The sequence below is a fragment of the Perognathus longimembris genome, chromosome 1, assembly GCF_023159225.1.
Source record: "Perognathus longimembris pacificus isolate PPM17 chromosome 1, ASM2315922v1, whole genome shotgun sequence".
In the NCBI taxonomy this organism is placed as follows: domain Eukaryota; kingdom Metazoa; phylum Chordata; class Mammalia; order Rodentia; family Heteromyidae; genus Perognathus; species Perognathus longimembris.
Genome location: NC_063161.1, coordinates 58,748,763 through 58,763,984, shown reverse-complemented (window position 1 = coordinate 58,763,984; position 15,222 = coordinate 58,748,763). Strand labels below are relative to the sequence as shown.

At 39.0% G+C, this 15,222-nt stretch overlaps 1 protein-coding gene across 1 annotated transcript; it reads right to left on the bottom strand.

Moving 5' to 3' along the window:
* Positions 1-13,286, bottom strand: Twf1 (twinfilin actin binding protein 1). Its single transcript, XM_048366058.1, has 9 exons — positions 13,177-13,286; positions 11,201-11,278; positions 9,338-9,516; positions 8,224-8,319; positions 6,870-6,974; positions 5,228-5,353; positions 4,272-4,422; positions 3,809-3,930; positions 1-2,005 (listed from the first exon to the last, which is right to left on the bottom strand). Exons 1-9 carry the CDS (start codon positions 13,199-13,201, stop codon positions 1,835-1,837), a joined length of 1,053 nt encoding a protein of 350 aa, XP_048222015.1. The 5' UTR covers positions 13,202-13,286; the 3' UTR covers positions 1-1,834.
* Between the last annotated feature and the right edge of the window lie 1,936 nt (positions 13,287-15,222).

The window sequence follows — 15,222 nt, the reverse complement described above, 5'->3', positions numbered from 1 at the left end:
TTAAAGAGAAAACATTTTATTGTGATATAAAATGCACTTATAAAATGTCCACAGAAAGCACGTAATTTTGCACTGCTATATAAATTTATTGGGAATGTTATTCACATCTAGTGTCACTTAAAACATCCTGTAAACAATGAATTATCCTCTAAAACAAATACAGAAGTGATTCTTCAGAAATCATTGCATTAACAATAATTAGTAAGATCATATAATTATATCTACATTTTGGAATGTCCATTTATGATCATGTAGTGTAGTGGGATTTAAGAGTGTAATTGCACATGGATGGTACAGAAAAATATTTGCTGCTGAAATACTCTTTATCTTCACAACAGTCATATTCTTCCTGACTGCAAAGGACCACTTCAGCTATGGTCTGAAACATAAACCCCAGGCCTCTCAAAGCAGTAATTGGTGGGTATGTGTTTCTGTTTGTGCACCTAAGGAACTTTATAAGAAAAAGCATATCTTTAATAAACAAGTGCAACATTACTGTCAACTATTTTGCAAGTTTAAATATTATACTCTAATTATTTTGTAAACAAAAGTCACACAAATATTCTTAATTCTATTTTTTAAAATCTGCCAACCCATAATTATCCTTATATCCTTTACTTGAACACACACTGAATTTCTGAAAGGTATGTCTACCTTAGGTAATAAGGTTTAGCAATGAATTCTTCATATTTTACACTATGAAATGTGCATTTCTGATACTTTTTATGCAGCATGAAATTTAAATCAAGGAATCCCAAATTCTGCATACCACAGTTCCTTTCAAAAGCTTCTCAAGATTATGGCTCTGCTGCAGGTTAACAGATTAAATATGATGTATTCTAGCTCCCTCTATTTCAAGTATCAAAGGCTCAAAATCTCTCTAGGTTCTAACTGAAAATGCAAAAGCTTTAAAAGACAGTTAAATGCATTTTTAAGTGAGATATTAACTGAGACAAGATTCTTAAGCTAAGTTAGGCTGTTCAGTACTAGGATTTCAAACAATTAAAATCTGATATTTGCAGCACAAGGATAAAAGAACATGATTTTTCTATAAACCCATGGTTTTAAAAAAGAAAACCCTTTCTTTAGTCTTGTTTCCATCTGAATAATCACTAATTTGAATCTCAGTCTGAACACATATAAGCACTGTGGGCTTCACAGCACTTAAAATGAAATGACTTCCTTGGAAAAAAAAAAATTTTTTTAACCACTGGAGAGAGAATTCACCAAGGCAGACTGTCAGCAATCCTGCAGTACAGTATCTCGTACCCTTATAGTTCCAGAGTAAGCTACTCTGAAAATTTAATGCCATTGAAAAAAAAACCAAAGTTAAAGTAGAAATGACTGCTGCAATTATTTCTCAAAATGCAGACATGGTCCATATCTGACAGCACAGCTCTCAGGGTAAGCAACCTTCCACCCCTTGTTAGCTTAATGCATTTCCAGCTTAAAGAGTAATCCAGCCTGGTCCTTAGCATAGCCATCCAGGAGGTGAATAGCCTCGGATGGTCCACTAAATAGAAGTATATTAAGACTTTCTGGCCCAACTATATCAAATGTTCAGAATTATGTTTAAGTGTGAAATCAACACTCAGTGAAAAAGATGTGACAAAACTAAATGTTGTGTTGAAATCGTTCCCAGCTTGAACTCAAAAATAGAAATCATGAGTCTTCCATAACATTTTATAAACACACACAAGTGAAAAGTGCTATTTTTCAAAAAGTACAATTTCCCTCCCTACTGTATATCAACGTGGAATGATTTCAGTTCTCCCATATACTAAAAGTGAACTTGAAAAAATAACTAGTATTGCAATGTTGAGCAGACCAATTTTTAATCAGTAGCGGCTTCTGTTTCGGCTGGACCCCTAATTAGTCTCCGGATTCCTCTTTTCCCCGCAGGACCTTTTGGTTTTGCAAAGCTTTGCTTATGTGCATGCTGCTTGGGATGCACTTCTTCATAAAGGAAGTCTGCAGTCAATTCATCCCCATTGTCTATTTCAATCTGTAAAAAAAGGAAATTAGCCAGCCATGTGGTACAATATAAAAAAGCGTAATCATCAAAATTCCAAGCAAGCAACAGGCCAATGATCAGATATGACTGCTCATGCACAAACACAGACAAGGGAACCAGGACCATGTATAGTAGCTATTTCAGGTTTTCAAAGTAATGCAAAATAGTTGCCTAAATATATAAGCAGCCCTACTCACTTCCATTCTTGTTCCCTTACTGCTCCTGTTTAAGTAATGTTGCTAAGTTAGAAGCTCATATTATATTATATTCTCAGGGTGTTCTGCTTTTGGTTCATGATTTAGTTAAGAAACATTATATATGGCTCCATTCATTGAACCACTTGAAATCACTCTAGAACAGTTGAGGGTGAACTCTGGCCTGCAGGCCAGATCTAGACCAAATTAAGACTATGTTTAAAGAGTTGTAAAGTGTAAACTGTGTCCTGACCCACCTTTGCTGTGGAAGGTGCAACCACATAGGACCATCAAAAGATCAAAAGAGCTGGCTGCTGGTGGCTCACACCTATTATCCTAGATACTTAGGAGGCTGGGATCTGAGTGAGGATCACAGTTCAAAGCCAACCCAGGCAGGCAAGTCCATGAGACTTAAACTACTCAAAAGAAAAGAAAAAAGCTAGAAGTAGAGCTGTGGCTAAAGTGGTACAGCTTTAGCCTTGAGCAAAAAGAAGCTGAGGGACAGTGCTCTGGCCCAAAGTTCAAGCCCAAGGACACCAAAAAAGAAAGAAAAAAAAATCCAAATATTCAAGACCTAAAACCACTGGTGGCTTGTAAAGACTTGTGTTTTAAGAAGCAAAAAGCTAAATGACAAACCAGAACACATCTTTCCTTTTGCTTTTTTTGCATTTAAGAAAATGAAAGAAAATTTGTGGCTCATATCCCACAATGTAAATGGGAATTCCACTTTGTACCCATTCCCTACTTCCCCAATCACTGGGGCCCTCCTCAGTCCTCCCAGGACCCACAGGCATCAATGGAGTGTGGTTCCTCATCTGTCAGAAGTCTAGTCACAGTCACAATATGGAGCTCCAGCACTATGGGACAGAAGGTGGCAGAGGCTCATGAAAACTGCAACCACCCCACCCCCACCCCCATACTGCAGCCCTGAGTCAGAGGTGGCTACTAAGCATTTGAAATGTGATTCAAATCACTCAGAAACTAAATGTTGGTACCTCTCTCGCCTTCCTTTCTGCTTGTCTGTCTTCTCCTCCACTTGCTTGCTTGCTTAATCAATAAAGCTCTGCCAAGTTTTCTTACAAAAAAAAAAAACCCAAACCCTAAATGTTAAATTTTATCTAAACATAGCCACATGTGAACTGTAGCTACCACATTGCACAGTACCAATCCACCGAGAGATGAGGAACATTACAGGTCACTTCTAGACTTGTAGAGGAGATTCTAAGGACTTAGGGAGGGAACAACATAAACAAGTATTTTCATTTATAAATGACATCATCTTATGGTACTGGAAATGACAAGAAAGATCTGGTGAGAAGTGATGGCTTTAAAACCTAAGTCAGCTAGGCAGTGGAAGAGTTCATGCCTATCTCAGGAGGATAAGATCTGAGGATCGCAGTTCAAAGCCAGTCCAGACAGGAAAGTCCGTGAGATTCTTATTTCCAATTAACCAGCAAAAAGCTGGAAGTGAAGCTGTGGTTCAAGTGGTAGAATGATAGCCTTGAGTGAAACAGCTAAGGGACAGTGAGCTTAGGCCCTGAGTTCAAGCCCCTTTACCAGAATGAATGAATGAATGAATAAATAAGCAAAACCTAAGTACCTTTCTGATTACATCCATCTGTAGTTGCCGCTCTACAATTTCTAGCAGAGGGCTCTTGCAGCTTGAGTACAGCATCCGTTCTCTTATACTGCACGTGTATCCAGGCATTGAATAAATAAAAACTGTAAGGTGAAAAAGTACAGTTAGCAGCTCATGGGTCAAAGCAAGCATACAAATCTTATAAAACGGTAACTAAGCCCTCTGGGACAGAAATGCTTAAGAATATGCTTAAGAATTCCAACCAGGAGCTGGGAATGTGGCTTAGCCATAGAGTGTTTGCCAAGCATGAACAAAACCCTCAGCACATAAACAGAAAAAGCTGGAAGGTGTGCTATGGCTGAAGTGGTAGAGTGCTAGCCTTGAGCAAAAAGAAGCCAGGGATAGTGCCCCAGGACTGACAAAAAACAAAAAAGAAAACTAACCAGCTAACTGATAATGCCATGAAAAGCAATGTACTACGTACCTATAGACTCCAAGTAGTCTCCCTCATGGGAATGTTTATACAGGAAGAAATGGTAGCGTGCCGAATGCTTGGGAATCCTCTTTGGCAAATCTTTCAGTTCTGTACTTGTGGTGTTGGCCAAAATTATAATCTCATTTTTTATATCTATTTCCTACCCAAAAAAAACAAAATATATTAATTAAAACAGATAGGTATTAAGTTACAATTTTATAGTATAATTCTAGAAGACAAGGGGACACAGTCCTGGATTAATTTGAGTTTTTTTTAATAATGACATATACATCTGTGATTTTCTTTGATGCTAAGTCCTGGGGTTTGAACTCGAGGCCTGGGCACTGTCACTGAGCATTTTTTGCTCAAGGCTAGCATTCTACCACTTGAGCCAAACTTCCACTTTTTGCCTTTTGGTGTTAACTGGAGGTAAGAGTTTTACAGACTTTCTTGCCTGGGCTGATCCTGATATCTCAGCCTCCTGAGTAGATAGAATTGCAGGCATGAGCCACTGATGCCCAGCACATTTGTGATCTTTTAAGAAACATAAAAAAAAAAAATATCAAGAGGCATTAAAAAAATTTAAAGCCCATGAAAATTAGAATTTATACAAGCTATAAACCAATGAAGAGAATGTAAGGTCCACCCTAGGAGAGCCTAGGAGATGCCTCTGCCTTCTAAAGTCTCTGCCCAGTACCTGCGTTAGCTAGGTAACTGGCATACCTAGAGGCAGCCACCTCCCCTCACCTGGCCACACCTCCCTGCCCCTGCCCTAGATAAGACAGGACTGGGCAGGGGTCCTCCCGTCTCTCCCACCATGCATCATCTTGCCCACAGGCCAGCAGTTCAGGAATAAACTTTTCTCTCCTGCCTGAATACTGCATGGTGCTCGCCTTTATTGGCTACCACTTTAACAAATCTTATGGAGAAGAGACTCTTCATAAACATTCTCGAACATCTCTTACCAACTGCACATAGTTGAGCTGTCGGTTGCTCAGTTTTTCCAAAGCCTGGAAAGCTTCTTGAGAAATAGGAAAGGCTACTCCTTGTAGTGTTTGATGCTTCGTGTCCACACCCACATCAGTTTGTACCTAAGTGTAACAGGCACAATTTACTGGTAAAGGTTCACATTCACCAGTGTCCTATGGCAAAAATAAAAGCACCATCCTACATCAAAGATTCAACTGCTTCCCAACCTGTAACTGAGACTTCTAACACTGCACTTAGAAAGCAATTTACTTTGCCCATCGTCCTGCTAGCACTTTGTTGACATGCAAAGGTGCACAATCCATCATTATGAAAATGCTGGGAGGGATGTCGGAGGGAGTGTGCGGGTTTAGTGAGGGGGTTCTGTTCACTTGGTTTGCCACAGTTCCAATGAACTGCAGGAACTCTTACAATGTCATCAATGATCCCTTTCAAGTCCTGTACAAAATATTACTGGACAGTTTGTGAATAACACACACAGTATGTATAGGAGACAACTCTGTTCTCTTGGACACAAAATGCAACACAAACACCATGCACTGAACTGAAAGGAGGACAAATAGTACACAAAGACACAACACAGTTCAACAAGTTGTACAACTGCATAAGTTCCAGACTAAGAGCTTTCTTATACTAAGAACGGAGTGCATGTGGCCCAGAAGAAAGCTTTCAATGCACATCCATGGTTAAGGTCATTATGCTGATACATGGTAGCTAGTACAGGAGCTCATTTGCAGTATCACACAGAAAGTCAAATAGAAATTCTACTTTTGTAAATAAAATGAATGAAGATCTACAGCATGATATTGGATAATGAAAACATCATAAAATATATGCAAGTGCATACCCCAATACGATCCTCTGGGTTCTGATTGCAAGGAACAAAACAAACTATCAAACTTGTAAAAAAAAAAAAATCACATAAAAAGCCCTACTAACTAACTTGAGTTAAAATAGTATGATAGATGCTTAGTTACCAATTTAGTATGAAATGATATTTTAATCATTTTCCAGACTGATTCCTATTAGTTTGTTACTGAGACCAGTGAATATCGGTCTCAGCTACTTTTCTTTTCTGTAAAATCCCAGTAGAAATACATTAGTTATACCAACATCCACTAGGATGCCTCAGAAAGCACATTAAAATATGATGAGCTATAATATGGCTGAGATTGACTGACTCGAACCTGCTCAACATGTCCTTAAATAACAATCCTCCATCCAAGTTCACAGACATGTACAGACTCTTTGAAATATTCAGATCTCTACAGAATTTATGTGATTCCTGCCAGACATCACTACTCTCTAAAGTAGCACAAAACCTGCTCTAGACAGCCTTACTTGCTAGAAAACTGCAATAAATAGAGAACATACACTTTCCTATTTCCATAGTGCCCAAAGTACAGTGTTTCTAACAGGAAGACTTAGTGTTCTGACATATATGTTTTGGAGGAAAACTACTAAGACATTGGTAAGAAGTGTACTACTATTTTTGGTTGTTTCTTTCTAAAAACACATTAAACACACTTACCCAATGGAACATCTTTATTCCCTAGTTACTTCTACATCTATTAATTGAAAATATGGTATTGTTAAATACTTAAAAGCATTGTAATTTACCTCATTAATTTTAATCTGCCGTAATTCTTCCTCAGCTGCAGTCAGGGGAGCAGGGGAAGACTGGGACAGCAGGTATTTTTTATAACCATGTAATGATACGTCTTCCTGTAAGCACAGAAATTGACTATTAACAATCTGCAAAGAAAACCAGGTTATTTAGAAAGAACAAAATTGTGAATTTAATTGAAAAAAGTTTAAATAAAAAAGTAGCATTAGGCCAGGTGTCAGTAGCTTACACCTGTAATCCAAGAAACTCAGGAGGCTGAGATCTAAGGACTATGGATTGAAGGTAGCCTAAGCAAGGAAGTCCATGAAACTTGGGTCTACAGTTAACCACCAAAATGCCAGAAGTGGAACTACTGTTGCACAGAAAAACTCAGGGACAGCACCCAGGCAGGCCCTGAGTTCAAGCCCCAGGACCAACCAACACATACACACAAAAATAGTAGCATTTTGAAAGTGTGTGTGTGTGTGTGGCACGTGTGCGCCAATACTGTAACTTGAACTCAAGGGCCTAGGTTTTGTTCCTGAGCTTCCCCCCAGCCACCTCCACCCCAAGCTAGCACTCTACCACAAGAGCCACAGCTCCACTTCCAGCTTAGTTTCACACATTTTTAAGGAGACTATTCACTTTCTTAAGTTTTATATATAATTACTGAAATCTTTAACATGAGTTTGGCAGTGGTGATGTCAGCCAATAAGTCTAGTCATGCTTCAAGTCCAACTTTTAAGTATTTTCCTAAGGAAAACTGTCCTACAGTTCTATAATAATTAACACAGTTACATCCTGAATTCTGGATTTAAACACCTGATTTCTCTGTAATTATTCACAGAACATCACAAGAGTATGTATAGCAAAAGAAAGAAGACATTTTCTTATCTACTATTTGTGATTTGGAAGACTGAGACTTAGGGAACGGAGAAAGCAGCCAGCACAGTATACAATTAATGAAGTACAAACTGCACTTTCCCTCTGTCTACTAAATTACTTTGCTTTCTGAAGCAGGAAACCTCTGACCAAGTTAACAAAAGCCCATTGAAAAACATAGTTCAAAAATCTTTTCAGTCTGTGTGCATATTCACTAATATATGTAATTACCACGCAAATGTTTTTAAAAGACAAGTATAATTTTTCCACAGCACATATTCTAATAAACACACAAATGAATTTTAAGTTATGTAAATTCTCAGAGTTAACTTTCATATCATATGAAATAAAACAATACTTTCTCTTTTACTGTTGCTTTTGTAGATTCAACCATTTGAATTCATAACAATTTCCTACCACCCAGGAGTTCTTTAATCATTTTTTTCACAACACATAAAATTTACATAAAAATATGAATTTGGGCACCTTTACTGTTCCAAATACTTCATCTTTAATGTGGCCACCTCCAAATTCTTTTTTCAGAGTTGCTCTTGTTGCTGCATACAACATTTTTTGACGAACCTATTCATGTAGCAAAGTTTTTGTATAAGTTTATAGATGAGAAGGTATCATTACAAAAACAGCATATTCTAGATGTACTAAAAATCTTTAAACAAATTAAAACTTGTGATAAAGTTGAAGCTCATATGCTAAGATCGACAATAAGCATAATAATGAGCATCTAAGCTATCAATGACTATCAAGATTGGTTACAAATTATGTCACATCTCATTAAATAGAAAAATCACAAAATGTTAGAAAAAATTCTAATTTTTCAAAGAGTCCCAGAAATACAAAGTGAGTTTAAAAACTTTAGATAGTAGAATCTTCCTCAAAGCTGTATCAGATGTTATTAAGAGTCAAATATTCATGGTTTACTGATGGCATATACCATTTTATGAAGCACACAGGGATGAAAAAGATCTAACACATACTTCTCCTATTAAAGAGTCCACTACTATTTACAGAAAGCTACTAAAAAGAATTTCATAATCCTGAACAGTGAAATCCCACACCTCTTTCCAGAGAGGATGTGAAGAACTAAAGGAGATAGAATAATCTTTTGAGAATGGTATCTAAATGGCTTTAAAAAATTATTTTTAGAACAAACCTCAAATACTGGACAACATTCACATATTAATTTTATCTTTTGTTCCATTTGGTCAGTCCACTACCCACCTTCCTCAAGTAAGTGTCTGTGTATAAGCCTATAACTTGAATGACAATAATATATGAATATTAGCAAAAATTATTATAGTCAATAAGTTCTAAGCAGTATTACAATGATCACTGTCAGGGCAAAGTAGTTAGCATCATAGTTAATTATAATTACCACAGACTTAATAACACTTGAGATTTTAAGGATAAGTCTTCTGAATCTAAGGTGCATTACTCTTGATTCCACATTATCAGTGCAAAGATCTCTCCCATAATCATTCCTTCTAGGGTAAATGACCTCTTAATGTTTAAACTTGAAATACCTTTTTAAAAAATATTTTGAACATTTACTGATAAACTTCACTATATAACAACTACTTACATGAGAATGATCTGGAGACCATGCAATGAATATCCATTCATATCCCTGGGCATTCTGAGAATCTAACCTGAATAACAGGTAGCATGGCTGCTTGTCCTCCAACAAGGGCAAGACAAAGGAATCATAATCCTTTTCCCAGGTATCTTCAGGCTGACTACAAGATCCAACAACAAGTTGCTCTATGAAAAAAAAATTTTAACCTGATGCATACGTGGTTGGAAATACCAAGTGGCAGTGTAATTAAGACTAGAAAATATTTCTTTTCCAATGATCATCATTCACATCAAATAGTTGAAAGACAAAGGTGGCAACACATGAAACTATTATATGAATCACTACTAAAAACAATGAATAATATGGTGAGGCTGTTTTTATATAAATGCCTATGTGACACAAGAAATGAAATTAAAAAATGATCACAATCATTGAGCTGAATGAAATAACAGGCAGTTAGATTCATTTTTCAAAAGATCAATGCCGGAAAATACCAGCAAAATATAAAATAACTACCACTCAAAACTATAATTTCTGAAATTAACAAAATTTAACTCTCTTACAAGAGATACTCAATTGAACCAGATTTAGTGTCTACTAGACTATAATGCTACAGGTTTAAAAGTATGCCTAGAAATATAAATAATAAAGGTCACTGTTCAAGTGTAATTTTACAGAATGAAGTAAAATGGTCACAGTACTGATCGTAATCTTCTGCATATATGGACTGTGTGTGTGTGTGTGTGTGTGTGTGTGTGTGTGTGTGTGTGTGTGTGTCTGAAGCATTATTCAGGGACAGTAAAAATTGGAAAAAGCCTCAAGTTCCACCATTAAGAAATTGAACAATATGCGGCACAGACAAAGAAAAACATTCAAAGTTTAAAAAATATATTCTTATATAAGAAAAACACTAGCATTTCAAAAGGCTTAAAAGCAAGTAATGGATATCAAGGCAGACTGCCTAGTATGTTGTCACATTTTTTCAAGTTTACCTACAATTATTTTTTTCTCATTTTTCTATGAGTTACAGGAATAAAGTTATTTTAAAATTAAAAATAGTTTATTATGTACTAGAGACACAGGTATTTATTAATTTTTATTCTTTGAAATTTCCCTCATTTAACTTTTTTCCTCTAAATAAAAATTTAAACTGGAAAGTGACTTAAAAAACATGCTGCTTTACAGTATTCTTACTGAATGTTGAAAGTGGTCTAGATTTTACAAACTATTCTCATTTTCATACCTAAACAGAAAATGAAGAACAAATTAGATCTACTTCTTTTTGAGGAATAATTTATTTTTTTCAGAGCAAATAAGTATTTCAAGATATTTCGATATGAGGCCAATGGACTATTTTTAACACATTCATCTGTGATCCAATCAGTCTAACACGGCAATTGTTCAAATTCAATTCTTAGAAGATTAACCCACTCAACCAGTTTCCCTGCTTTCAGAATTATTTTTAAAGGGTTAATTTATAGTTTGGTTAGATTCTTAGAGCTTTTTCCAAACTAGAAAGATCATGTCTGTACTATAGAGAACCTTGCTGAACTGAAATACTTTTTTAAAAAAAATAACCACCTGTTCACTGCTTCCAGAAATGGAAACACTTACATTAGCAACAGACTGTGGTGTAGGTACTGAGTCACAAATATTATGAGGTAACACTAACACAAAAAAATCCTGTGCTTTTCCATTATCTACAGAAAGCAGGGGCTCTTAGAGACTTGCAGAAGATGTGAGCAATCTGTTGCTTTAAGGCAAGATTTGAACCATTGTCACATTAATAAGTTCAAATCACTGACAACACCTAGCAATTTAACACCCAACAATTTAAGGACATGCAATATTTTGTAAATGTTAACTAACCATTTTCAATAGATATTTTCAGAAGTCTGTATTTCCCATTTCTGGCTCTGGCAAAGATATCTTTCACCTCTTCACTTGCTGTGGAAAAGATAAAGATAAATAAACCTAGGGTTTTTTTGTTGTTGTTTTATTTCCTGTCTATATGGAAAAAATTACAAGACAAAGAAAAATATCTGCATTATATAACATCCTCTTATTACCAGTATTAAAGGCATGAATTAGCAGGCATAGAAATATAAACAAGAAATATAATTACAAATATACAAATATATTCTTAAAAGTATATGAACTTGAATGTTTTTAGCTAAATAATTCTGTAACATAGAACACAGGAGTGAATATATCAAAATAACTCAATCTAGGAAAAAGCAAATTACAAAGAAAAATTCTAATTACAATCGTGAAAAAAAGACCACTTTCATTTCACATTTGAGAAACAATAAATGCCAAAAACTTGCTTTAGTCCTCTTCTGGTTCAATTTCAAGTTTGTAAAACTGCTTCAACTTATTTTCTGCATTTGTGCATTAAAAACAACAGTATCAGAGACTCTCTTCTGATTACAGAAAATGTCGATAAAATGTGTTAGAGCCTATAAATTATAATTTTGTCTTTTCTTATTTGTACTTTTCAGCAAGTCAGAGTAAACTCATCGAGCATATTCATTTCATACCTGAACTCTGGTGTACCAAAGCCTCAATTTCTTTCCTAATTTCACACTTGGACTCTTTATTGCTAACAACTATCACTAATATAGGCAGTGCTTTCTCTAAGGATCAAGCATCAAATTCAATCACTATATACTTACATGTCAAAATCAACTCAGAGAAGTGAAACAATGGTTTTAGACCTGAGACTAATTTTGCGTGTGTATGTGTGGTGTGTGTGCGCGCATGAACAAGTAGTGGGGACATGTGCAAAGGTATCAAAGACCCTTAATAAAATATACAATTAAGTGTTCCCGGGAAGGGGGAGGAGAAGGAGATTGCTTGACTAACACCAGGAAAGGGCTTAAGTTTACTTGAGAACTCGTTAAGTGAGCATGAGTAACCCCAGGATATATTATTTGATTTTGATGTGGTGGGTACTTCCAGGCTGCTTATTTTCAAACCAGGAAATACTAGGGGTTGAAGGTCTGGCGCCGGTGGCTCACGCCTTTAATCCTAGCTACCCAGGAGGCTGAGGGCTGAGATCGAAGTTCAAAGCCAGACTCGGCAGGAAAATCATGAGACTCCTATCTTCAATTAACCAGCAAAAAGCTGGAAGTGGAGCTGTGGCTCCCGTGGTAAAGAGCTAGCCTTGAACAGAATAAACTAAGGGACAGCACTCAGGTCCTGAGTTCAAGCCTCAGACCAGCACCACACAAACAGTCACAATGGAGGTCAGAGCTATCCAGTGAATCGCACACCCGACTGTGTGCAACCTCACACCGACCAGACAGCTTCAGCTCCCCGAGAAAAGGGGAAAGCAAGATGCAGGCGCACTTGGACAACTCAGGATCTCTCCGAACGCAACCGAGGCTCGCCTTTTGGGGAAGAAAACGCGACCGCGAGTTTGAGGCAGCAACCCACGAGCGTGAGGACGATGTAGGCATGTTTCTTTTGTAGAACCCGAATTCCACGACCCGCTCGTCTCGGGTACAGAGAAGCAGTCACCCCGGCTGGAAGCGAACCCCGAGGCGCCCCCTCCACACTCCAAGCTCAGCCCGGCACGAACAAGTCGGCCGGGGCCCCGAGGGCACGCCCCCCTCGCTCGGGCCGCCACGGAGCCCGGCGTCCCCCAATCCTCCGGGTCGGTTACGTGGCGGCCGGCGGCCGGGGTGGACGCAGGCCAGGAGTGCCCGGAGGGGAAAAGAAATCGAGGCCGGTGGAGCTCCGAGGCCTGGTCTGCCCGCTCCCGCCGTCCCGCGGCCCACAGCCAACGCCTGCCCGGAGCCTCCCGGGGCCCCTTCCCCTGCGGGCGCCGCGGGCGCCGTTACCTTGGATGCCTGTCTGGTGGGACATGGCGGCGGCCGCGGGCTCCGGCGCTGAGTGCGGCGAGCGGCCCCGACCGGCGGCTCCAGGAAGTGGCGGCTCTCAGGCCGGCCCCGCGCGTCATCCGCACGCGACCCGCGGCGGCCCCGCCCCTCCCCGCAAGGCCCGTAGCGTCGCGGGAGCGCTCCATAGGCCACGCCCCCAGAATCCAGATGACCACGCCCCCAACACGCTTCCGGCCCGGCTTCGGGCCACGCCCCCGAGCTGCTTTCATGCCACGCCCTCCAGGGCTTGGGCCACGCCTCCTCGCTGAGTGCAGCCCAGGGTTATGCAGCCTCTTCCACACCACTAGAGAAAAAGTAGAGCAGAAGCCTCTGGGTAGTGATGTGCCTCTATGTCTGACCTCTAGTGACCCCACCACAGGCTGGCCCAGCAAAGGTATGCTCAAAACAAAAATGACCCTTTCACTGTGACAACCATGGTTTAGCCTAAAAAATGGGACACTCCTTTTCTGGGTCTCCCTTCCTATTACCCCTACATTTAATAGTAAGAAAAGGCAAGGCCAGGCTCAGATGGCTCATGCCTGTAATCCTAGCTACTCAGGAGGCCGAGATCTGAGAATTACGGTTTGGTTCCGAACCAGGCCAGGCAGGAAAGTCTGTGACATTCTTCTTTAATTAACTCCCAAAAGCTGGAAGTGGAGCTGTGGCTTAAGCCTTAGAGTGCTAGCCTTGAGGGCAAAATGATCAGGGGCAGCGCCCAGGCTCTAAGATAAAGGCCCAGGATGCCCCCTCCCCCCACCCCCCCACCCACAAAGAAGGGGAATGATGCTTTCACTGGAAATCCATGTTCGGCCTAAAAGATGAGCACCTCCTCCTTTTTGATCTTCCTTTCTTTCTATCTGCGTAGCTCATTGTAAAGAAAAAGTCACAGGCTAGGGGCACTGCTCATTGCTAGAGGCTGAACTAGCATGCCAATTCCTGGGTCCAATCCCAGCACTACCTAAAAAGAAAAGACACATCATAGGCCATTAAACAAACAAAATAAAACTTACAAAAATCAAGAATGGGTAGGGTGATTTCCAGCATTTCTCCCCACAATTTAAATCAGCATTTTTTTAATTAGGGGAAGTTTTAAATATCTCTCTTTGTAATCCAGTCTGGCCTCAGCCTGGCCTCTACCTCAGGCTCTTCCTACCTCATCCTCCTTTGTGCTGAGATTACATGCTTGCACCACCATCTTAAAGTGTTATGTTTTCTTTTCAAGTTGGACATCTTAATAGGAAAAATACTTTCTCTTTATTCTTTAGAGGCAGCCTCTGTGTAAAAAGACTTAGCTGACTTGAGTATTGTTCTGTGGTCAGTTCTAACACTGAAGCTCTAAGAGTACTTTGTTTTAGGTTGCCTCTTAATGTTTTTCAATCAGATACTTATTTATAGTTCACATTGCTGAGATCAATAGCAGGTATTAGTTAAAATTATTTTTCCATTTTCTGCTTTGATAAAAATGCATTCCAAAAAGTAATTTTGCATTCACCTTTTTACAGATTCCCTACTACTCCTAGATTGAGAGCCAGATATTGATTGTTTTGTTTGGTTTGTTTGGTTTGGTTTTGTATCCAGCAGTGGAAGGAATCTGTGGCACTAAAAACACCTCCATGAGCTAAAGAGGGAAGTGACCATACACAAAATAACACAATCAGATGGTGTGTGTGTACAGGGCCTGGGCGCAGTCGCTGAGCTTTTTGGTGTTCTATCACTTGAGCCACAGCTCCACTTCTAGCTTTTTGTTGGTTAATTGGAAGGTAAAAGTCTCACAGACTTTTGCTTAAGCTGGCTTTGAGCTGCAATTCTCAGATATCAACCTCCTGAGTAGCAAGAATTATAGGCATGATCCTAGCCTTGGCTTAGATCTTGTTGTTTGTCTGTTTGAGCCTAGCAGATAAATACACAAAAATAACAATCTGCTAATGTACAAATCCTGTTCAGACCCACAATAAAGTGCAAGTTAACAAAGTCATTCATAGATGACAGTACGGTTTTATTAGTGAT

Excerpts from the sequence above, each read along its gene's own strand:
- Twf1 (XM_048366058.1), bottom strand. The coding sequence starts at position 13,201 with ATGTCCCACCAGACAGGCATCCAAG. Across the intron at positions 6,975-8,223 it reads AAGTATTTGGAACAGTAAAG|GAAGACGTATCATTACATGG; the intron begins GTGCCCAAATTC and ends CTGTGCTTACAG. Across the intron at positions 2,006-3,808 it reads AGATGGATGTAATCAGAAAG|ATTGAAATAGACAATGGGGA; the intron begins GTACTTAGGTTT and ends CTTTTTTTACAG.